This window comes from Pogona vitticeps, chromosome 9 (genome assembly GCF_051106095.1).
Source record: "Pogona vitticeps strain Pit_001003342236 chromosome 9, PviZW2.1, whole genome shotgun sequence".
In the NCBI taxonomy this organism is placed as follows: Eukaryota; Metazoa; Chordata; class Lepidosauria; order Squamata; family Agamidae; genus Pogona; species Pogona vitticeps.
The window spans coordinates 3,885,403-3,909,873 of NC_135791.1; the positions used below are offsets into that span (position 1 = coordinate 3,885,403).

The 24,471-nt window shown below is 47.4% G+C and overlaps 1 protein-coding gene across 3 annotated transcripts in view; it reads right to left on the minus strand.

Moving 5' to 3' along the window:
• Positions 1-241: 241 nt before the first annotated feature.
• DLGAP3 (DLG associated protein 3) overlaps positions 242-24,471 on the minus strand; it is a 41,057-nt gene continuing 16,827 nt past the window's right edge. The window contains exons 2-10 of one of the 3 annotated variants that reach the window (XM_078380073.1): positions 23,757-23,962; positions 21,549-21,615; positions 18,455-18,698; positions 17,725-18,065; positions 14,378-14,463; positions 9,598-10,022; positions 8,711-8,802; positions 7,558-7,701; positions 242-3,991 (exon numbers count right to left, since the gene is read on the minus strand). In XM_078380073.1, the coding sequence (XP_078236199.1) occupies positions 3,773-3,991; positions 7,558-7,701; positions 8,711-8,802; positions 9,598-10,022; positions 14,378-14,463; positions 17,725-18,065; positions 18,455-18,698; positions 21,549-21,615; positions 23,757-23,962 (1,824 nt within the window). In that variant the 3' untranslated portion in view covers positions 242-3,772. Of the gene's footprint in view, positions 3,992-7,557; positions 7,702-8,710; positions 8,803-9,597; positions 10,023-14,377; positions 14,464-17,724; positions 18,066-18,454; positions 18,699-21,548; positions 21,664-23,756; positions 23,963-24,471 lie in introns of all 3 variants that reach the window. The other 2 variants (XM_072979746.2, XM_078380074.1) reach the window with 2 other exon arrangements.

Here is a 24,471-nt window from a genome sequence, read left to right on the forward strand (position 1 = left end):
CCAACCCACGCTAGTTGTGCCTGCCATTTAGGAGTTGAAAAGGATACGCCTGTCGGGAGGGAAAAAGAAAGGTGAGAGCCCCCATTTAGCATTAGTATGGTTTAATACACAGGAATTCACAGATTTTTTTTTAAAAGTTAAGTGCTCACAGCCCTGGGTTTTTGATGGACACAGATTTTTAAAATCCAGGTTCCTTCCATCCCGAATATAAAGAATTGTTTTTGTTGTTGTTTTTTTCCCCCCAAATTTTGAGAAATTCTTATCCTCCCCCCTGTCCTCCATAGTAGAAAGGGAAAAAATGAATAAGAGTAAAGAATTAAAAAAAAACAGGGACAAATTTTCTCACCGATTCCTCCTAGCTACTTCCCCTCCAACTACTTTTTCCTCTGGTGAGACACTGACCTAGTCTTGATGTGGATTGAAAAATACCCCCTGCCCCGGTCCAGGAACAAACCATCCATAGAGTCAGAAGACCCTCAACTGACCATCTACTCTAGTCTTCCTCATGTCTTTCAGATGTCTTGAGTTACAGCTCTCACCCCCTCTAACTAGCAGAGCCAATGAGCCGGGGTGTGACAAGACTGCCCTGTATAATCTGGCATCCTTCCTTTCGGACGGTGGTTCCCAACCTTGGGGTCACCCAGGAATTCTTGGACTGCAACTCTCGGAAACCCTGGCCATCACAGCTGGTGGTGAAGGCTTTCTGGGAGTTGCAGTCCAAGAACACCTGAGTGACCCAAGGTTGGGAACCATGGCTTTAGAGGACAACACACACACATCAAAGCAGAGGAACCACAATGAGCTTCTCTGATGTACAGCAGAATGTAGGACAATACAACAGCCATTTAAGGTTGGGCCCAAATCTCTGCTCAGCCATGATGCTTGCTAGATATCCTTCAGCAACCCACTGTAAGTCAGAGGCACCTTCTTCTAGGGCTGGAGAACACAGGACAAATTTATGACTGTTGCCCTAGGAACTAGGTCAACCATGCCTTTTCCGATCTCACTCATGGCTCTGGTGTGGTTCTTTGGCCATCTCTGCCCCCACGTTTTTTGTGCATCACCAGAATGGAATGGGACGGGGCAATAAAGGGTCAATCAAAGGAGGAAGAGTCAGCCAAGTCGCTTTGATGTTATATAAGAACCAGCCTTCCTTAGGGACCCAAACCGCTGAGATCCCCAGGAGCTTTTTCTTACCTCTCGTTCTTCCTAGAGCTTGGATAAGTTACTTTTTTTTTTGAACTACAACTCTCATTTCTCAACATACCATCTCTCTTCGGACAGATGCCCTTTTAATGTTCGGAGGAGAGATAGAGTAAATATATAAATCAGTTCTGTTCATCTTATTTTGGGTAAATCTGGGGTCTTTCTGTTTTCTGTGAACTTTGGGGGCTCCCTAACAAGACAGAGGCTCAGGTAAAGGCAAGTGTGATTTGCTGAAAGTCTGCCTGGTTAGCAAACTTCATCTTCCTTCTCAATGGCTGGGAAATGCCGGGCTAGGATGCCCTCCCTATTCCCTCCTGCCGGCACCTTCCCAAAAGCATTGGGCTAGACTTCCATCATCCCCAGCCAGCATAGGCCAGCACAACCAATAATGGGAGCTGGAGTCCCAGATCTCTGGAGGATGCTAGAGCTAAGGAATAGTCTGAACTGAAGATGGGGCATTGGGGGGGTAACCAATGTGTACTTGGGGATAATTTCGTATCAAGATGGGTTGGGCTTCCATGGTGGAGACGTCAACATGGAAAGTTCTCGAGAAAAGACAGTGTTGTTTTCTTAAACCCATGGCTGTGAGTCAGACATTTCAAGCTCCTCCTTCAGTCCAAGACTGAGGGAATATATTTTGTCTTGAGGTATGAATAGAGCTTAGTGGTTGAGGCATCAGGTTGGGAGTTCGATTACCCCCCTAGGCCTCCTTGGCAGGGGTTGGACTTCATGACCCATAGGGTCCCTTCCAGCTCTGCAGTTCTAAGAATGTTATTATTTCAGTTAAGTGGGACCAAAACAAGAGGGAAGAGGGGAGGGAGTGAAGGAGCATCTTTTAGTTTCCGTGACTAAGACTAGTTATTGAAGGAACTTAGTATAATTAAGCCTTAGGATAGATATTTTAGTCTTCTGGGAGGGAAACACCAAGCGTGGCTGGACAACCAGCACACCATTATGTTGTCGAAAGGGGGTGTGTGCCTTTCTGAGGAACCATGTCGGGTTGCGACACTTGGAGGCTAGTGTTGGGACACAGAGAGCCTGCAGTTCCTCGCCCTTGGTTCATCCTTTCCTCTGACAATTTATCTCCTCTTTTTTTTTTCATTGTGTTCGCTCTCCTCTGAATCCCTAAAGCTTTGAGCACTTTTTCGTGAACAACGAAGCCCCAAAATAAATAAAGGAGGGGAAAAAAAGGGCTAAGGCGGGTGAACCCATGACTTCTGGAGGGGATTGCTCACTCGCGGATGCCACGGGACAAGCCGTCCATCCTTGGGGAAGCCCCCCATCACACTCTGCACCTCAAAGGATGATGAATTGGAGGGGGGCATTCTCTCCAGGACAGCAGTTGTGGTCTATGTGCCATTCCTTACAAAACCGGTTCCACATGCCAAGATCCACCCCCCCCCAAAGCCAACATGCAGGCTCATGCGAGTCAGAGGTACTCATGCTTCTGCAGCTTTGCAGACCACATCTCTCCTACCAGCTTTCTGGGCCGTTGACTCCCATCTGAGGTGCGTTTGTGGAGGGCAGGGAATCCATGCCTGGTTTCACTCCGAACTTTACAGGAGTTATCCAAGCAATGAATCCTCCTCTCCCCCACCCTCTGCCCCCCCAAACTCACAACCCCACAAGGTCAATGCCTCTGATAGCTCTCCTATAAACTTCCAGTTGAAAGCCGGAACGGATTTCCATGCCTCTTCCCACACCCCCTCCCCGGGGAAGAGAGACACCAGCTTTTTTCCAAGACCAGGCAGCGCAGTGTCACCTCTCCACGCTTGACCCATTTGGGTGAACATGTGGGGGATGTGGCGGAGGAAGGGAAGAGAGTAATCTCGGTAGGTTTTGTGCGCACAAGGTGCTGGCGAGCGGACGGCTGAGGAGGGAGGAGGTTGAGAGGGGTCTCCTGAGGAGACGAGAAGGCTCTCGCCATTAGAAACACAGCTGTGGTCTCGGGCATATTTTTTTTTTTTGTTTTTGCCCGTTTGATTATAATTATAGAAGTACATATACATATATAATTTTATATATATATATATCCTAGATGAGCCTAGAACCCGTGGATGATGTAGGGTGTCAGGGTTCTTGATGAGGGGCCCCGAGCCTGCAGGACAGTGAGGGAAGCTCATGGAAAGAGGTGGAGCAACAGGGTGAGGAGAGACAAGGCTGACCAACGGAGCCTGGGGGGTGGGGGGGTGGGCAGAAGTTATAAGAAGAGAGTCCAAGGACCGGAAAGAGGGTGGAGGGCAGGCGGTCTGGATGGAGCAAAATTAGTGGAAGCTGGTTGCCTTCCAAATCCTGCAAAGAGTGATGCGTGAAAACCAGAGGTCCAGTTTTTATGTCTTGTCTGGTGTGAGGTCCATGGATTGCAGTTGTTCTTTTAAAAAAAATTATCGTTTTTTGTTTGTTTCATAAAGAGACTGTGGCAGCGTGGCCTAGATCCGCCCTCCACGGAGAAGGGGTGGGACCCAGGCCACAGATCACAGTGCGCTGTGTATTCTGCACATACAGGGTGATGTAGAAAAGCCGTCTGCTCCTTTGTGGGGGGGGGGCCCTCCCACATCCCGTCCGCTCACAGTCTGGTCTGGGCTTCCGGGATGTAGATCTCGATGCTGTCCGCGCTCTCGGTGGCCGAACTCTGGCGGAAAGAGGCGGCCCGCTTGGCCGCCAGGAGCCTCTTGCGGGCTTCCTGGCGCTGCCGGTCGACGGAATCCAGAGAGCGGTCCTTCACCGGATGCAGCCGGGAGCGCGGCGGCTTCTTTGGTATCGGGGGAGGCACCTTCGTCTCCTCCTGGGGGGGAAAAACGAAGAGGAGAAGGGCTGAAGGGCAAGGGAGGGCCTTGCGGAAGGCAGAGCGAAATTCCAGGGCTTTGGAAATTTCTGCTCTTTTTCGGTAACAAAATCCCCCAGAACAATAGGGCTAGCCGGCCACACCGGCCCGGGGAATTTGGAAAGACTCGTCCCAAGAAGGCCAGGGATGCTGGTGAGTCTTTGGCTCCAACTCTGTAATCGGAGTCCAAGTCTTTGGTACCAAAGTCTGAGTCTTTCGTACCAAGTCCCAAGTCTGAATCTTTCATACCAAGTCCCAAGTCTGAATCTTTCGTACCAAGTCCCGAGTCTGAGTCTTTGGTACCAAGTCTCGAGTCTGAATCTTTCATACCAAGTCCCGAGTCTGAATTCGTACCAAGTCCCGAGTCTGAGTCTTTGGTACCAAGTCCCGAGTCTGAGTCTTTGGTACCAAGTCCCGAGTCTGAGTCTTTGGTACCAAGTCCCGAGTCTGAGTCTTTGGTACCAAGCCCCGAGTCTGAGTCTTTGGTACCAAGTCCCGAGTCTGAGTCTTTGGTACCAAGTCCCGAGTCTGAGTCTTTGGTACCAAGTCCCGAGTCTGAGTCTTTGGTACCAAGTCCTGAGTCTGAGTCTTTGGAACCAAGTCCCGAGTCTGAGTCTTTCGTATCAAGTCTCGAGTCTGAGTCTTTGGTATTAAGTCCCAGGCCTAAATCAAGTCTTTGGTACCAAAGCCCAAGTCCTAAGCCCCAAGTCTCAGTTCCTCCCAAAAGCGAGCTTTTTTTCCAGAGGAAAAAAAAAGGAGTGGATGGGAGGGTGGACTTCAAGTCAGGAGTTGAGTCTGAGTCATTGAAACCCCCCCCCCAAAAAAAAACGAATTGAGTCACAGGTGCAACTTAAATCTGACTTGACTGCAAGTCACACAACTCAAGTCCCCGTCCCTGGAAAAAATAATCCATTTTTTTCCCCTGGAGTTTGAGAGGAAGCTAACAGGACCGCTTTTCTGGATAGAAGGCACACATCTCTTCTGCATGGAGACTCTCCCCCAGAGATCCCGGGGGGGGGGAAGAAGAACCCACATACCATCCAGACTTTAAGAGTGTTCATTAGGCATGAATCCAGGAAAAGACGTGCTTTCGCATTTCCCACAATGCCCTTGGCCTTGTCTCGTTCTGGGGCATTCTGGGGAACTGAAAGGCCAACGAGACCCCCTCCCACCCCTCCCCGCCCAGGGCTGTTTGGATCCTCGTTACTGCAATGTGAGAATGCTCATGGACAGGGCAGAGCTTGGGGGAAATGACTCATCAGACTGCAAAGCCATGCTGGCTAGGGGGTTCTGGGAGCTGTAGTCCAAAGATACAGTTCCGATGCTCTCTTTCTGCATTAAGCGCACATGGTTAACTTGTGCCTGAAATGTGACAGGGATCGGCTCCGTTATGGATGCTGCTGAACAGATCAACCAGGGGACGCAGGGAATGACCTCAGTAGGGTCCGGTTGGGGGTGGGGTCATGTGGAGGTTGCTGTGGTTCTTTGGACAAATGGCGTCCTCATTTTGGGCCTTGTTGTTTGAGCCGGTGAGGAAGAGGGTCAGCACAGGGGTCCCAAACGGAGCGAAGGATCTGCGCTCATGGTCCGATCTTTCTGCTGTGGGATGTTGTGAAGGAAGGAGTTACTGGGAGAAGGAGCCCAGCTTTGCGGGGACCGTGCATGGCATCCAGAAGGGACCATCTGGTCGGAAAAGACCTTTGGCAGCTGTGGATCAAACGATTCCTTCCTCTGGCATCGCCTCCGGTTGGCACACAAGGGTGCCAACCAGAGACAAGGACCACAACCCCTGGAGGGAACTTTGCCGTGTACAATTTTAAAAGTGAGCCCGACCCCCTTGGGAAGGGTGTCCGCGCGGGCAAGTATCTGCAGGAAGATGGCAGAAGGGTTGCAACGACACCAAGATTCCCCCTCCCACCGAAGGAAATATTAAATAATAAATAAAAATGTTTTAAAAACTGGCAATAACGTCTCCTCCAAGACAGGAGCTGCTCCCCCCTTCTCCAGAATGAAGAGGATGCTTTGAGTTCCCAGTATATTTTTTAGCGGGGGGGGGGAAAGAAGTATGAAAAGAACACAGATTTGTTTTAAATGGCCAATTATTTTGCCTTGGCCAGCTGTGCTGCTCAAAAGATCTCTCTCTCTCTCTCTCTCTCTCTGTGTGTGAGAGAGAGCAACCTAGTTAGTTTTTTCTGCATCCTTCATCTCTCTTTTATGTCCATCAGATCTTGCCGGCCACCGAAGACAAGGAAGCGAAAGGCAGGACAGCAAGAAGCTTGGTTGATGAGATGGAGCCTCTTTTTGCTCCCAAACTGGTGCATCCCTGATAACATTTCCGTGTGTGTGTGTGTGTGTGTGTGTTCAGTGGGTTGTTAGCATTGTATCTATGAAGCTTTGTTTCTAAGATCGGCTCCATTGGCATCTCAAAATACAAAAATAAATCCGTACGGAGTGTCACAAAAACAAGCCAGAAGAAAAAATGCAGGTTCTTTTTTGAGTTCCGATCATGAACCTCGCCAAGCAGGAGCTGCTGCACTCGGTCGTGAATTTATTGCCTTCCCCCAAACACAGGTGAGTGACCTCCTGTGGGAGCCGTGAAATCTGTGTGGGGGCCTCAGTTTACTTGCAATGGCAATGGGCTTTCACTGCTTCCATTGGGCTGTACAGGCAGCACAATTTTTACCCCAACTCACCAGAGAATGTGGTTATTTTTTTTTTAAATGGGGAAGAAAACAGGAAGTGAGCAGAACGCCATTTCCCTGTTTGAGTTTTAGTGGGGTGGGCCAAAAAGGAATACAGAAGTGAAAAATGAAAAACCAAAACCCAAATGAATCAAAATTCCAAAAATCTGGCCCCGGAGGCATGTTTATTTGCCCCTCAGAAGTGTCAAACACGGCTCTGTGGGACCCATATCTTCATAGAAACAGGCTTGGGGTGTGTGTGCAAACACACAGATTTGCCCCATTGCAATGGTTCCCAGCCTTGGGTCCCCAGATATTCTTGAACTAAAACTCCCAGAAGCCTTCACTCCTAGCTGTGCCAGCCAGGCTTTCTGGGAGTTGTAGTCCAAGAACATGCTGGATATGAATTAAGATTCCGGGGACACTCCATTACTGCTACTACTACGTCTTCTCTACTAAAGCCACCGCTTTCTAGTCTTCATTGCAGCAACAACTATTTATGTAATGTATGTGATGCTAGCCGAAATGCCAGAAGATTCCTATAAAGACTTCTTTGTAGAGAATTTGGCCCTCCACCTAAACCATCCTCCTTCCTGAGAAAATGTAGTTACAGTATTTAATTTATTTAAAACATTTTACCTCGCCGTTCTTCTTGAAAGGAGCCAAGGCAGCTGAGAAAAATAAATTAGACTGCACGACAGGGCAGATGTTTCCAAACATTTTTTCTGGTGCAGAGTGTTCATGGCTTAGCTGTGGAATTTCAAGGCTCACAGCATTCCTGCCTCCCCCCCCCAACACACAGCTCAGATTCCTGCGAATCTCTCATTGCATGCCGCTCTCTTTTACCTTGGGCTCAATGGGTTTCCAGCCGTTGGCTTTGAGCTGGTGAAGTTCAGCAAACTTCATGCTGACGTCCTCAATGGAGAGCTGCAGGAGGTCCCAGAATCCGGCCAGGTCCTGGAAAGTGGGCACAGGGAATGCATTGGGGTCCTGATGGAGGGAAGGAAAAAGGTAGAGTTTGGCAAAGTTTGTGTACTTGTAGGGCAGAGACAGAGGTAGCCAGATTAACCTGGATGAAGACTAAGTAAGCACATGATTACACTATTGAAATAAATTGGGTGAGGGCTTTTTTGCAGTGTTATTTTTTTTTTACTAATGTTTTATTTTTTGCAATCTGAAATAGTGCTAAAACAGAACGACAGATGGGCAAAAAAAGGCTAAAACAAGGCTGAAACCAACTAGGCTTGTAAAGGAGGGAGACACCAAGCCAGGGGGTGAAACTGACCAGACATTTTAACTAGGTTTGGGAATTCTAGGCTTGTGAAGGACCACACACACACACACACACACAAACAGAGAGAGAGAGAGAGAGAGAGAGAGAGAGGGAGCACAGAAGGCACAACAGTGAGTGACAAACCCCACAGACACAATTTACACTGACAGAGTCATTCATATATGCCAAAACAATTGAAAATAAATTCATTTGATACCTGTGTTAAAATAGATGACTATGTGACAAAAGAGTAAAATATATCTACCAGCACTAACCAATCATTCCTTCCAGCCTTTGAATTGAAAGAGAGCCCTGCCCCTCTGATCAGTGCTCTTTCCCTCTCTTTAGTCTGTTGGAAGCAATTGTTTCTTTGCTATTGATCTCTTCAGTTGGTTGCTAAGTATGTGTGCAGTAAAGAAAGCAGTATAACGCGAGTCTGTAATTTCAGGCAACTGTAAGTAAAGAGATGTTTTTATTCTTTCTCTTCCAAATGTCTCAGAGTGAGTTATTGAAACTTTGAGTGCCAGTTAATGAGAAAGGAGTGGACTATCTGGGAAACTTGTAGCTATTCTTCTCTGTGAGTCTCTCTGCTGCTATTGTCCGACGAAAGGAAATTTTACTAAGAAATCCAAAACTTTGTAGCACTTATGACTAAATTTGAAGCCACCTAAAACAAGGAAGGGAATGGGAAAAGCCTCTAAGGTGTGCATTGGAAACGCCTCTCACCATATTCTGTTGGCAAAGCCGGTAGAACTGCTGTACTTTCTGAGTCATCAAGAGCTGGGCACTACCGACGGCGCTACGGATCTTCTCGAGGACTTGGGAGGAGGGAGAAGGAGAGAGAGAGAGAAAACGAGATCATCACCAGCAGAAGAGTTTCCATTTGAACCACTCACAACATATCTGATATGAAGAATCTCTATCAGCTCCCTGAGACAAACTAGATGCGACAGCTCTGTCTGCGAATCTGAGATACGTCATTAGCAGGGGCAAATTGCTGCTGATCAAAGGCTTTCCTTTCCTTAATGATTTTGTTTATTTATATCAAATATTTCCATCCTGCCTCTCTCCTTAAAAGGGACCCAAGGTGCACACCGCTTTCTCGTGTGGCGCTCAAGTCTCATGTACCCCAGAATTTCCTTTAATCAGCAGCAAATGGCCACTGTTATTAATCTCATCTCGGTTTTTTCATGCAGAGGTGCGCAACAAGATTTCAGCCAACATATCTTATCCTTTAAATGCACAGGGTTTTTAAAAGCAGGTGGTATCATTTATTTATCTGCTTTTACTCACATTCTGCTCTTCTTCCCAAGGAGGCCGGGTGGGGTGGCGGGGGATCGAACCCCCAACCTCTGGCTCCATGGCCAGCCACCCTTGAGTTATCCAGCTGTAAGGCTTAACACATATCCTTTCATGCTTAACAAGTGAGAAGGCCCTAAACATATCATATAAATATTTATGTTTGGAAACCCTGGGAGGCGCCTCCAACTCTTTAACTGGTTCTTAGTGGAACAGACAAGGAGGAAAGCCTGAGAACCACAGCGCCAGACCTTTGAGAAGAAAGAAGGGAGACCCAGACGGGATCAAGGCCTGCAACAAAACTGAAGACTCACTTTCTTCCGGCAGGTCGTAATCCTCCGCCTCCAGCTCCATTTGCTGACACCAGCCTTCCATCTTCTCCACCTCCACTTGCAAGAGCTTGATGAACCATTCTCCATCCCGGTGGCACGGCGAAGCGCGTCCGGAATCCGGCAGGCTGCGCGAACCCCGGTCCATCCAGGAATCCTGGCGCGGCACTTCCATGGTGTCGTACTGCATCTGGTAGTCTTCCCGGTAGGCCCACTGTCCCTGGGTGTGCACCGTCTTGTAGACCGAGTATTGCCTGGTGGACTCGGGTTCCGAGGAATGGCGCTGGAAGGAGCGGCCGAACTGAAGGGCCTTGTCCTCCGTCGAGACCGCTAGGCCGGCCAGCCCTTCCACCTCCAGGTCCGCTTGCACCCCGGCCGTCACGCTGTTGGACCGTTTGAACCGAGCACGCCTGCGCCCAGGAGGAGAGAAGGTTGAGGTTCACCCTGCACCAATCACTTTTAGGGACGAAAAGATAGAGACCAAGGAGAAACACGCCAAGGTGGTCTGGCCAACGAGACATATGTCGGTCCAGAATCATAGAAAACTGGCCTTGGAAGGGGACTCGAAGGCCATGGAGTTCAACCCTCTGCTCAAGACAGGAATACAAACCAAAGCAGACCTCACAGACGGTTGTTCAATTTTCTTTTGAATGATGAGAGCACTCCCTCCCTCCTGAGGTCCCGTGTCCCGTTGTCGTACTGCTCTAACAGTTGAGACATTTTCCCTGAGGTAAAGGTAAAGGTAAAGGTTCCCCTTGACATTTAGTCAGTCGTGTCCGACTCTAGGGGGAGGTGCTCATCCCCATTTCCAAGCCGTAGAGCCAGCGTTTGTCTGAAGACAGTTTCCGTGGTCACGTGGCCAGCGCAACTAGACACAGAACGCTGTGACCTTCCCACTGAGGTGGTACCTATTTATCTACTCGCATTTGCATGCTTTCAAACTGCTAGGTTGGCGAGGAGCTGGAACAAAGCGACGGGAGCTCACTCCATCACGTGGATTCGATCTTACGACTGCTGGTCTTCTGACCCTGCAGCACACAAAGGCTTCTGCGGTTTAGCCCGCAGCGCCACCACGTCCCTGAGATTCAGCCCTAAATCTGGCTTCCTGTCGCTTGAGCTCTATATTTTGTGTCCTGCACTCTGGGAGGGTTGAGAACAAATCCTGCCCCTCCTCTGTAGGACCACCTTTCAAGTATTTGGAAAGTGCTGCCACCTCTTTATGTTGTCTACACCTGCCGCGGTGGGCTATCTCATAGGTCTGGTGGACAGTATTCTGGGGCACCCTTAATGCAACCAACCCGACCCAATGCTAGAAGTCGAAAAAGGGAAGCACCAACTGCCACATATTTAAGTTTAAGACAAATGCCTACCAAAATCCAGCTTTTGGATTCTAAGACATCGGTGCGTGCTGGACGAAGTGGACATTTGCTCCATGAAAGTTAGCCAGTGGAACGCAGGTATCCTGCATTTATATTCTAAAAATGAACCACATCTCCTGGAGGCTCCCAAGAGCAGGAAACCACAACACCCACCAGCAACACCATCTTAGAATTACAGAACTGGAAAAGACCCTATGGATCATTGGGTCCAGCCCCTATCGGGGAGGCAGAGTGGAGAATCAAACTCCCAACCTCTGGCTCTGCCATCAGATTGCTTCTTTTTTGCCGGGGAATTATTAGAGGGTGCAGAGGCATGTGGGCTTCAAAAACAGAGTTTGGGGGCACAGCTACGCACTCTGTCCTTCTTCCCAACAGTGATTTTCATGGTGCCATGAAGGTGGGCTGCCTTTCTGAGCTCCGCCTGGAGAAGATGGGTCAGCCACGTTACAGATGCAAGATTAAACTACAGCCACGAAGGATATAATATCTACTGTCACAGCAAAGCAGATTGAAATTCAGATTGCAATGGAGTGCAAATTCCTAATCCAGTCAAGGCAGTAGGTTTGGTCATCTGTCCCCTTACTGTACATCCCATGGCATAAATATTTTGCAAACTCGGCTGGGATTTTCTTGGGGCACCAGAGGGGGAGGAGAGAAACAGAACATATTTTGCAACCACCCGAATAATATTTTTATAATCTGGGATAGGAGTAGACTGGAGGAATTTGGAGAATTGTAAAACGGAGAGGAGAAGGGACATTTTCTTGTCCTGCTCGTTTGTGGCAACATGTAAAAGGCGTTGGGTGGATTTTGCCACGATGGTGAAGGATAAGACGAAACCCCTCCACTTTATATCCTGCAATCTGGATTAAGGGCAGACGTCCCCTCCCTTTGCCCTTCCACCCAATACTGAATTGATTTACTTAATTCAGCACCATATGGGACTTAATTAAAACTCTATGCTCTCTTTCTGCCCACAAACGGTGATCAAGGCCGCTTGGCGATGCAATTCATGTCACATGCCGTTGCTCCCTTCTTATTCAAACAACCAAACAAAAAAAAAAGTCGAAAAGAACTAGCAGGGCATCATTTTTACAAGCCGCTTCCTTTGCAAATACCTTTTTAAAAATGAGCAACGAAGCATCTCTGGGTATGTGGAAACAGGAGGCTCTTTTTCCCCATTAGGGTGTATGAGCTTTGGAGGCAGCGTCTTTCAGGTGTAAGGTGGCAGCTTCAGGAAAGTTTGAATCCTTACCCTTCTCTTTGTTATAAAGGGAAATTTATAGGGGAAAGAAAGAAAGAAAACTCAAAAGTCAGCTGGAGAGCAGTAGCATCCGCTCCTTTGCTGAGCTGCTTGCATCTTCCCTCTCCGGGCTGTTTCCATGGCAACCAGCCCTGGATGCTGGAGGACCAGAGCGAGGAGCGAGCGAGCAGTGGATGAGTTAGCTAGTGAATGAAGAAACGGAACAGCTGGGATACTATGTGCTCTCCGAGTCCACAATGTCCGTGCAGTAAACCGTGCGCCTATAATTTGGGGCTGGCCGTTTGCTAGACTTCTCCAGAAGCCTTTGTGAAAATAGTGCGCTTGAATGCACAGCAGCCTCCTCTTCTTGAAGGAGGCCAGGAACACTTTTAAACAGGGACAGACCCCCCTGGAAGGGCAGCTCGCTGCTATTGTGCAGGCGTTTGAGGCTGCCCCAGTCAGATCCATGCAAAACGGAGCCGGCGTGCCCTCGGCTGGAAATGATTTTGTGCGGCTATGGCTTTCCCCCTCTCATTCCTGTATAAGGGAGTCTACAGGGGTGCTGATTTTCCAATGAAATGGGGTACAGGACCCTCTGCTGTGAAAATGGATAGCCCCGTGGTGGGCTTCTGTTCCCATCACACCAGGGCGGTAACAGGCAGGATGCTTTCCTTCTTGACTTTCAGAAATCTCATTCTATATCTGTTACTGCTTTCATCTGAGGTTGCCTGCACTTTTTGAACCCTTGTTTCCACCACATACATCAATAGGCGGAGTAAAATGCTCCCGGCTGGAAATCGTATCCCCCACCCCCAAATTCTTTGGGTTTTATTTTCCCTGCACTTGTGCAGAATCGTGCTGAGGACAAGGCACCTCTTCAAACCTAATGACAGGGTGGGCTTTTCCAAATTTCTTGGACTACAAACTCTAGCTTCCTGTGCAGAAAGGAAGCTCCCAGCTAGCGCTGGGGCAGGAACAGGAAGCTTAGACGGATCTAGGCCTAGCTGAGGTGCATAGCTGACCAGTGGAGGCCTTTCACCCAGGTGAGCCACATTTAGGTGTTTGTGGTTTAGGCCTCTGGCTGTGGAGCCCGAGGATAGGAGTTCGATTCCCCTGTTGTGCATCCTAGAAGAGTCAGCCTGGGTGGCTTTGGGCAAGCTGCACCATCCCAGCAGAATGGAAATCTTCTGCATTAAACCACTTTGGAGTATTTTCTACCTGGAAAACCCTGAAAAGGGTCACCATGGCTCAGAATTGACTTGATAGTGCATGTTGATTATTATTATTGCGTCTGTCTTTCAGGTACTAGAACTCTCAGAATGGAGAGTTGGCTTTGGTTTTTACTTGGGAACATCGCTCTTTGTCATCTGTTCTGCCACTGCAGGGTCTCGTGTGGGCATCTGTTATTATTTTATAGTCTATGGGTGCTTTTTCTTCCTGGCCCTCTTGCTTTATGACCAGCCACTAGCCAAAAAGCCTGCCGTGGCTGGTTCATCTCTCTCTCTCTCTCTCTCTCTCTCTCTCTCTCTCTAATTTTTTGGTGGTAAGAAAAAAAAGACAAGTTAATAGTAAGAAAATGCCAGAGGTTTACTTTTGTAGAAGACAGCCCTTCAGAATGCTCCAAGTAGCTGGAGGATTATGGGAAATGTAGTCCAAAAAAGAGAGAGAGAGGAGAACTTTCCCAGGCTGCAAGTTAGAAACCCATCACTATTATCTTGTGATAATAAATTTTGCATTGCATGAGAAACGTGTGCTGGTCCTGCTTGCTGGCCAAACTGGGAGCTGGAATGAAAAGGAAAAGGGGAACTTTTATCTAAAGCTTTGGAATATACAGGAGTGTGGTAGGATGATTGCCCACAAAATTCCTGGAAGGAAACACACAGAGACAAAAGCCTCACCTGGAAGCACCCATAAACAATCCAGATGCTGTCAGTAGCCCATGTCTCTCTGGCTCTGTGAGTCTCTCTCTTGGTTGAATGGCTCTGGGCTTGTGCTACCTGCTGTGAATGTTGATTTTGGGTTGGAAGCCAGGAGTGGCACAGTGACAATGGCAGAAAGGCAACAGACTGCTAAAGCAACAGCTAGGGAGGGGGGTTTGGTGGGTCAGACGTAGACCAAGCAGGAGAAGTTCAACCGACCCTACCTTTTGTCCTCTTCCACTTGCACCCCGATGGAGTGGAACTCTCGCCGGCTTCTGCTTTCTGTGTCCGAATCGGATATGGTTTCCACCTTTGGGGAAGGGGAGAGGATGGAAGGGAGACGGAAAAGAGGTGTGTGTGTGTGTGTGTGTGGGGGAGAGATAATTCGGTAAATGGACAAGGAAAGAAGGAAGAAAAGGAAGGAAAAAGTAAATAAGTAAATAAATAAATAAGGAAGGAAGGAAGGAAGGAAGGAAGGAAGGAAGGAAGGAAGGAAGGAAGGAAGGAAGGAAGGAAGGAAGGAAGGACCAATAAATAGAAGGAAAAAACAGACAGGACCAGAGAGAGATGCATTTTTTTTTAAAAAAAAATTAGAACCAAGGAAGGACAAACAGAAGAGTAAAAACAATCACAGTGCACCAAGAACAAAATAAAGAGAGAGACAGGCAGAGAAAAGTGGGTGTATGAATGTCAAAGTTAAAACACACCCACACCCACAAGGAGAGCAGAAAGAAAGGTGGGTAGATAAACAGATGAGAAACAGAAGAATAAAAGGATGTCAAGGAGCAGCAAGGTGGAGTAAATGGAGGAATGAAAAAAGATCAGGGAAGGAAACGAAAGGAATAAAAGAAAAATAAATGAAAGGAAAAAAGGAGTGTTTCCGCGGCAGCAGACACACCGTGTGGAAGAAGAGAAGGGGCAGGTAAGGAGAAGGAATCGTCAGAATCCAGAAGAGACAGAGGAAAGAAGAGGAATGGAGAGGTTAACCAAGGAATGCCACTTACATGGGAAAAAGTAAACCAAAGAGAATGTTTTTTAGGTTGAAGTAAGCAGAGGGTGCTTTCCCCAAACAAGTGTATATTTTAAAGTGCCAGCATCAGCTGCAAAAGAAAACCCAGATAAAGTCCATGAGCACAGAACTCAGATCAAAATCTATGGAACTTGGTTTTTTCCCCCCCTTTTCAACCTCTTTCCCTGAGAGATCTTACATTCTTTATTCGTATCAGAGCGTTGCACAATTCAGAATCACGGACACACGTGTGGGAAAAATCAAACATCAAGAAAGAGGTCAAGAAGACCATCAGGATATCTTTGACCAGCAGTGGTCGGAGCTTGAGATAAGGTGCAAGAATGTCAGTCGTGGTGGTCCATGGTGGTCAGCATCCATGAAGTGGGTGAGTTAGGTGCTGTTCGAGGGCAACACTTCTGGAAGTGAAGTGGATGTATGAATGTCAAAGTTAAAACACATCCACACTCGCAAGGAGGGTGTCCTTCCAATGCCCCAAGAAGCTGGGTGGAAAATGTGATTTGTGCCATTTGACATGCTCCTCCCATCCCCACAGCTAACAGCCCCTTGTAGCCTGATCAGCCAGCAATTAAATGCTTCCCCTGATCATCTGAGGGTCAGGGGAAGTGAAATTATTATTATTATTTACCCTCTGTTGATGCCGTTCCATTTTCTCCCTTCCTTGGCCCCCAAATCCCTCATTCTCCCCATGCTTTCCGTTTAGAACCTGACGCTGCTCGAGGCTGTGTTCTCCCGGCTAAACAGACTAAGCAATGAGCATTCCAAAAAGAATGCATGCCCTACCGCTGAGCCAGAAAGGTGCGGGACAGCTCTTAATGGGGGAAGGATGGATCGTTCTAAGGAGAAATACTTGTAGATGAGATCTTCCCCCCAATCCAAACAGTGCCCTTAGCGATCCATATATTATATTCACTGTGTTTCCCCGAAAATAAGACAGGGTCTTATATTAATGTTTGCTCCAAAAAAGGCATTAGGGCTTATTTTCAGGGGATTTTTTTTTCATGTACATCCATCTGCATTTATTCAAATACAGTCATGCCATCATCTTCTGGTTACTGCACAAGGGTGGAGGGCAGGGTTTCACTTAACTAGGGCTTATTTTTGGGGTAAGGCTTATATTATGAACACCCTGAAAAATCATACTAGGACTTATTTTCAGGGAAACAGGGTATATGCCAGTGTGGACAAGCTCTTGTTCACAAACTGCATTTGATGAGCCCTCAGTGAAGTCTGGAGCCCAATATAATGAACACAGTTTTTCAAACTCTCCGGAATACCTGTTTCTTCTTTGTAACATGACGTCTTTGGGCTTCAGCTTTGAGAAATGGCTGCTGAGACTTAATCAACTCATTTTGCATCAGCTTGAAGTGGTTCGTTAAGAGCTGGAGCCTCCCCTCCCCTCCGTTTTTCTGCATTTTTGACCTTGTCAGAGAAGCAACTGTGCACCATGAAGTTGGATGAGACATTTCTTTTCCACTAGCTTGCCCCTTCGGCTGAACCGTCCTGATACACTTGTCTGAACTTCATTTCACCTCTCTCTGCAACACCTGTGCTGATGCTAACCGACAAGGGACAGGCCTGCTAACGAAGCACCAAAACGAACCGCAAGCAGAGAAAATGCAGATCTTGGAGGCTAATAAAATTAAAACTGAGCCACAAAGCAAGAACTGACAACCTGTTAACCATGTCCGCCCCTTCTACCTCCAGAAGACATAGAAGCATTGCTTGCTGTAAATGCAAAAACATCTCACAAAACCATGTGGTTTTTTTCCACTTCAAGGTAAATTTGACTTTCATTTAACCTTTCAGGCTTTTTTCGTTTGCCAGCCTCAGCCGAGAAAAACGCTGTCATGCTATACTCCCTTCTTCGAAGGACAGAAGGGTTGCCAGCTTTGGAAACCCACCTTTTTTCTAGGGCCAGAGTAGAAAGAATCAACATGAGAGCTGGAACAGCTTAGAACAGGGCAGGAGAACGCCAGCCTGCCGTGGAATAAGGGCAGTGCCAATCTGACCTAGGTGGCACATGGGAGTGCCCCTCCACCTTCCACAAACTCATCTCTTTCCCCAAGTCCCCAAATTCTGGAACAGAAGAGATTCTGCTCCGAGCCATTAGCCTTTGCCATCAATAAAGCAAGCGGGCACTGGGCAGAGAGTTTTCACATGTTTTGGACTACAAACCCCACCATTCCCCATTCTGGGAGTTCCACCTGACAGGCCACACCTACAGATCTTTAAAGGTGGCTCACCTGGACAAAAGGCCATTATATAACTTTTTTAAAAAAAACTCTCTTTACTTGGCATGGAAAGGGCCAGTTTAGAAACTGCCTGCCGTCGAATCCACGGTGGCATCTTTAGCTGCAGTCAGTTTCTCAAGCAGCCCTTTACAAGAAGCAGTGATGAGATGATGATGACCACCATGATTTTGTAACTTATGTAGTGCCTTGGCATAGTCTGAGAGATTCGGCGGCCACTTTGCCACACGCGAATGCGTCCCCGGCCGTGCGCTTGACGACGTGCTCTTCACCTCCCTTGCTCTGAACCTACCTGAACGCCGATGGAAGGCCGCCATTTCCTTTGCCGAGCCAAACTCCTCAGCTCTTCCCTTCCTGCAATTGTCCTGATGATGAGAGTGGAAGGTTTGGGGGCAGTCCTGGGCTGGATGGAAGGCAAGTCCAAAGACATGGCAGTGACCTTGCTGCTTTCTAAACTCTCCGTGGAATTGCAGCGCTTGGTGGCTTCTTTGGACCACGAGGGGCTCCTGTTGACCTCTCTGGGCAGGAAGCTGTCATGGGTGGACTCGCTGCTGCTTTGTGTGGTCACCGAAATGAGGGGCTTGGCTTTGATTCCTGAAGGGAGCGGAGGCGGAGCTTTCCTGTAAGTAAAGGCTGCGTGGAGATCGGGAGAGAAGAAAGGAGAAGGGAGCAGAGGCGTAAGGTATCAATTAAAAAGCTAGTCTATGCTCTCCTAAGGACCTATTGGACTAGACCTGTGACGTTGCACGCGGTGAAACAACACCCAGAGCTTACTGTATTTTTTGCTCCATAAGACGCACCAGATTTTTAGGAGAAGAAAACAGGGAAAAAATAATCTGTTTTATTCACTCCATAAGACACACAGACTTTCTACCCCCCTGTTTTGTGGGAAAAAGTGCATCTTATAGAGCAAAAAATATGGTACCTTTTTGGGCCACAACCTGAAAATACTCTAACTAGTTTGGCTTGTACCCCTACATTCAGACCCCCTTTCCCATCTTTGATTCCATGTGGGTACTTACAGGTGCTTGGCTTGAGGATGCTGCTGGTGAGGGGCTGGCCAGGCTGGTGGGTGGTGGTGGCCATGGTGAAGAGAGAGAGGCAGTCATCATCCTGGGAGCAGCCAGCCTGGATGGCCCTTAGGTAGCTATGGCTGCGCATGCGGAAGCAACCGGGGAGGTCCAAGGCTTCCACCGCTTGCGATTCGACCTCTCCAAAAACGGATTCGCACACGGCTTCGAACTGGTGGTTTAACTCATCGTTGATCTGGTGGAAAGGAGAGGGACAACAGAGGGGTGAAGAGTGCGCGAAATCGGGAAGAGGCCTGGGTAGTGAGGGTGGGGATTATTTTTAGATATTCCAAGGCAACGTATCCAGGTTGACGGTCAAGAATACATTGATGGAGGAGATGTACCAGTCTCAGCTCAGTGAGGAGCACATTCCATGTGTTTCTAGGTGCATTGGTGGAATAGCACATCTGTTGACCCAACACGTGTTAACTGTTGAGCTGATTTTTCACTTGGAGGCGTTGTGCTGTTAAAATTTGGGTTGGGACGTGCTTCTCTTATTCAGCCTTTAGAAAAGCAAACAAGAAATAAGATGCCCTTTGCGACAATGTCAATTCAGACTAAGTTAGTTGCATTTAGATCTCACTGCAATTAATGTGATAAGTCAATTACAGCTAACCTAAGCCTGCTTCAGGGGGACTTAAGAGCATTGAGTTAAATTTCTGGGTTCCATATAATAAACTATTCTTTTGTTTCATTATGTCATACATCATACCACGCTTCTTTCCATATTTCAATAAGATTTTTTTAAATAGAAAATCCATTTAAACATACTATTTAACATATATTTAAGTGTCACTGGGCTCTTATACATTGATGAAATGGATAAATATGTCTAATTTCTTTTTGAAAAACCCAGCTAATCAAGTGGCGATCACTATGTCTTGTAGTATGACTCAGAAACTGATTAAGGATTTTGAAAAAGCCTTGGTCTTTTGTGTTATCTGTTCTAATAACATTGTCATGAACAACTTTTCATGACTTGGGTTCAGGCTCTTAAGAGACCCAAATTGCTTGGCAGTCTTTCAGAAAGATCTTTCTTTTCATCTTAACACCCTTCTGGGGGCATGTAAATAAATTAAAAAACAGACTTAAGTAACTGTTTTCAGAATCCAAAACTCTCTCCCCATAAAGCCTAGCCTGGCTTATTCCCTGTTGTCATTCTGCAGGCAAAGACCCTTTAATTCAAATAGGCTGTTGGCAACATATCCACTGGTTACAGGGAGAGGTTTTGTCCTCTTTTCCTTTCATTGGTGGGTTTTTCTACTGTGTTACAATTTGGTATGCTTTTATTGCTGGCAGGTTTCATATTGGATGTATTTTGTTCAAAGTTGACTTGACTCCCAGTCTTGAAGAAGATGGTAGTGGGGGTGGTGGTTTATAAATCAAGCCTATCTATGCCTAAGTGCTACCTTTCGTTTAAACTGAAGGGGTGCTTAGTCAAGAAACATTGGAATGGTGGAAACTGGTGGCTGTGAGGTCAGAGGGGTGGTGCATTCGGTTTAGTCCAAACGTGAAAAGAGCTTTCCATGGTGCTGAATCCTATCTCCCAAGGAGGGTCAGTGTCTTGTATAGCTCCTGTAATGTTCAGACTAAAATGTGGAGTGGATTATTTGGCCCATAGACCTTGTAGCCACTAGCGTCCACTTCACTAATGTGTTCTCTGTACAAACCTTTGGTGCACACCACATCAGTGTGCAAGGGGAGTAAGAGAAAGAAGGATACGCAAAGCAGATCCCAATAAATTAGCCTTGGTCTGGTAACTTTACATGTTGCAACCCTGCTCTTTGCTATGAAGCAGGAAATACAGACGAACCATCAACAGAGTTTGAGTAAGTTTCTCTTTTTGTGGATTTCAAAGGGATGCTATATTCCAAACGAATGTACCCAACGTTTGATGCTCTATAGTGAGACTTCTGAAGTCCATTTCTGGAGACTTCTAATTTTTTTTTTACTTCTGGAGTCTCTTCCATTCCAGCGCTAGCCTGCAGTAACCAGGTGGTGCACATGAGCGATCTGGATGAGATTTAACAGCTTGGTGTAGCAACAACAAGCACGCAGGCATGAGAAAAAGCAAGACACGGGCAAGGCAAGAATAACCCACACATGAGTGGCCATGCACCAGGACAAAGAGTAGCAGCCAAGAAGCTCTCCCCCAATGCAGGGTGATTGACATTGCTGGCATCCAGTTGCATCTGGCCGTTTTGAGCAGTAACCAAAGCCAGCCACAGAAGCTTGTACCACAGAACAGTGCATATGGTCTAGGATTCTTTCTTGGCATTAGCATCATGTTGTAAGACTCTCTTTTCCATGGAGAGCCTTCATCCTATCATAGTTCTACAGACTCAAAATACAGAACATGGAAAAACTCCAATTTTTTTGGACTGCAAGTCCCAGAATCCTCCAGTTAACATGGCCAGTAGCTTGTACTTTCTGGGGGATTCTTGGCTTGCAGTCCACAGCGGTAAAATTTGCAAGCTGTACCCAAATATGCATTTTTAGTTTAGTTGCAGAAATGAAGGCTGCATATCACTCTACTAATTCCTTAGTTCTATAGTGCCAGCATCAGAAAGCATCAGTAGCCATTCCCATAGCACCGTAAAGGAGAAGGGGATCATAGTTTTTTCTTGTTTGGGGTATTTCTTAGTAGAGTACCCCCTGGAGGAATGGAGGACAAACTGCAGCCTTTCCTCTCTAGTGCAACTCTTTCATTAAATCGCACGGTTTTTGAGATAAAGTCATGTACATAAATGCCCCCAAATAGAAAAAGCACTGTCCCCCCCCCCTTTTTTTTGCTTTTGCAATGGTGAGGGGGAAAATATATCAGAAAGTGGAAAAGTTAATTTTTTGGACGACGACTTCCAGAATGGCATGCTGGTTGCGATGGGGTTTGGGAAGGAGTATTTTTAAAAAGTAACTTTTCCAAATTCTGAGGGGGAAGGGAGGGAAAAGATGCTTGAAAGAACCCACTCGGTGGTGTCATTTCTCCCCACTTCCTTGATCTATGCACCCTTCTGCAACCCAGCAGTTGAAAACCAAAACACCTCACCTGCCCAGTGGTGAAGGAACGTCCATACCCTTGTCCCCGTGGCCGGATTCGGGGTGACGTGCAGCAGCTGGGACAGTTACAGATATATGAGTCAGAATAGTGTCTACTTGCAAACCTAATGAGAGACACGGGGAAGAAAGGTTTCTGAACAAAACCCAAAGCATGAGATGAGCAGAACACATGGAAATGATTCTGGGTGGGCTGGCTTGGTCTTTAAGAACATAAGCGCGAGCGATGTGGAACCAAAGGCCCACATGTCCAAAGTTCTGTTCCCACAATGGCCAACCATCGGCAGCAGCCCAAGAGAAGACCTACAACCTCCTGCTTTGCGTTCCTCAGAAGGTGGCTTACAACCAATATTTTCTCCAACCAAGCAGGTCGTGGAGAGCCATGACGAGGAACGCTGGTAAGGATCTCTCCATGAGGAAGAACTTTGTGGGAGCAGATCAAAGATCCATTTAGCCCACCCTACTCTCCTTCTAGGGTCAACCAGACACCTCTGGGGATTTCTCAAGCAGGACGTGACTGCTGCAATACTCTCACATTTCTGCTCCCCAGTGACTGGAGTAGGGAGAGCACGCATCCTCCGATAGTCAGAGAAATACATGGCCATTGTGACCAGCAGCTATTTCTTGACGTATCCTGCATGAATCTGCTTAATCCTCTGAGGCAAGCCATCCAATCTGGGGGGCATCTCAGAGCAAATTCAGTAGTTCAGCTATAACCTATGTCAAGAAGTACTTATTTCTTTTCTGTCGCAAATCAACCCCCATTCGGCTTTGGTTGGGTTCTAGTGTGATCTCAGGAATATTGTATTATGACATGCTTTCCCCTATGACCGTGGTTCCCAACCTTGGGTCCCCAGACATTCTTGGACTACAACTCCCAGACACCCTTGCCAGCACAGCTAGAGCTGAAGGCTTCTGGGAATTGCAGTCCAAGAACGTATGTGGAGCCAAGTTTGGGAACCATTGCCCTACAAGCTTCAAAGCTTTCGTAGGCTACTTGCTTAAAACTCAGAAAATTAGTTTTCCACTATCTCTACTTCTGCCCAATATGTCTAATCATTTGCTACTCAAATCACTATATCTATGAAAGAAAAGATGTCATATTTATGACTATCAGCACTCCTGAATAAAGTGGACTTGTGCCTGGATATGTGAAAAGTTACTTTCTGTTTGGACTACAAGTCACAGAAGAATACCCCAGCAAGTATGCCACTGCTAAATTCCTCCTCACTTCTCATGGCCTTGATCCTGATCAGGTGGCTACATTCTGACATAAAGGGAAGGGAGCCATCTGGACCAGGGAGGATGGTGGGGTAGGCATGTCTGGGTTGAATCAAGAGCTTGCTGTAATATTTCCCAATATAGGCATGGCGCAAATGGCAACTGACGGCAAAGGGACAGATCGTTAAGTCATATAAGCAGAGCTCGGAAAATTCTTTCTGAAAAGTAATCCCTTCCTGTAACTCCTGCGTAGTTATGAAAGGCAATGACACAACTTGCAGGTGCAGTTTGCCACTAATGAATGGGTCCCTGCTTGGATTCCTTGTTGCACAGCAGTTGGGCAGCTTGAGGAGTGAGCGAGTACGCAAGAAGGGACTCATTCATTAGTGGCAATTTGCCACAATGAGGTATCCCATTTCCCTTCCGCTGGCATAAATGCGCAAGAAGATTTGGGCCAACAAATTGCTGTCAGAAAGCCACTAGAAAGCCTGAAAATGCCCTGTGAAATAAAGGTAGCTAGAAAGTGTGATTCGTTACCCTAGTAGAGTAACTTTGCTTGCACTTGCTACTTTGGCTTTGAAATGTAACTTCACTGCTCTCTCTTTCTGCAAAAACCTCTGGTTTTCGAATTGACAATTAAGAGTCTTCCCTCTTTGTGAAGAGGGCAGAGGCTGAGAAGGGACTAGTTCAGCTCCATGGGGACATGAGGTCTCGGTCATTCTTTGGAGCTCAGTGGAGCAATTTCTTTGCTTGGAGTTCTCCAAGGTCTGTCAGCTCCACTTACATGTCATCTGCTTTGCTAAACCTTCTTCTACTCTGTGGGCTCCCAATCAAGGTTGACGAAGGCATGTCAACCCTCTGCTTATAGACCACCACCCATTTTGCTAAAAAAAAAGAGGCAGCTCATGTCCCCCCCCCCATGAAGCCTTTTCCTTGAGGAATATCTGGGGAAAGTTAGCTCTCTTCTTCCATTCCTTACTTGGTCCTGGGCTGATCTACACTGGAGGAGCGGCGGTACGCATCTCGTCGAGTCACTCCCTTCGGAGACACCTTGGTGCTGGCATCGGACTCCCCGCTGTCGTCGTCTCCCATGGCTTTGATGTAGCTGCCACTCCGCATCCGCCGGCAGGGGATCTCCCCATCTTTCCCGGAGGCTGGGTATCCTCCCCAGTCATCTTGTGGCACCTGAAGTAGGGAGAGATGTTGTGTCAAGGCTGGGTCCCCGGGGTGAAGGAGACGAGGGCACCCTGTTCTTTTCCATGTGCAAAAGTGAAGGAGATCAGCACTTGGCTTCTTCTTCAACGCCTGGCAGTGGGAGAGCCACCTCTGCCCTATCTGAAGTCTACAGATGAGTTGAAGTGGCCTGGAGAAGGCTGCTCGACATATGGCTGTTTCCTTAAACACCTGGCTGCCATCTCCCACTTACTGCTATCTTGAGGTAGCTATACATAGGGCTGGACCTTCTGGACCACAGATACCAGAAGCCTCCATTCTTGGAGTCCTATCTCCCTTGCAGACAGCTTACAAACATTGAAATGTGGCTCACCTGGGAGAAAGGCCTAAACTGCAAGGCCTCTGAGGCTTAGCTAGGCCTAGCTTCCTGCTCTGAAAGGAAGCTCCCAGCTGGCACTGGGACAGGAAAAGGAAGCACGGGTGGAGTTAGGCCTAGCTAAGTCTCCAAGCTTCCCTGTTTA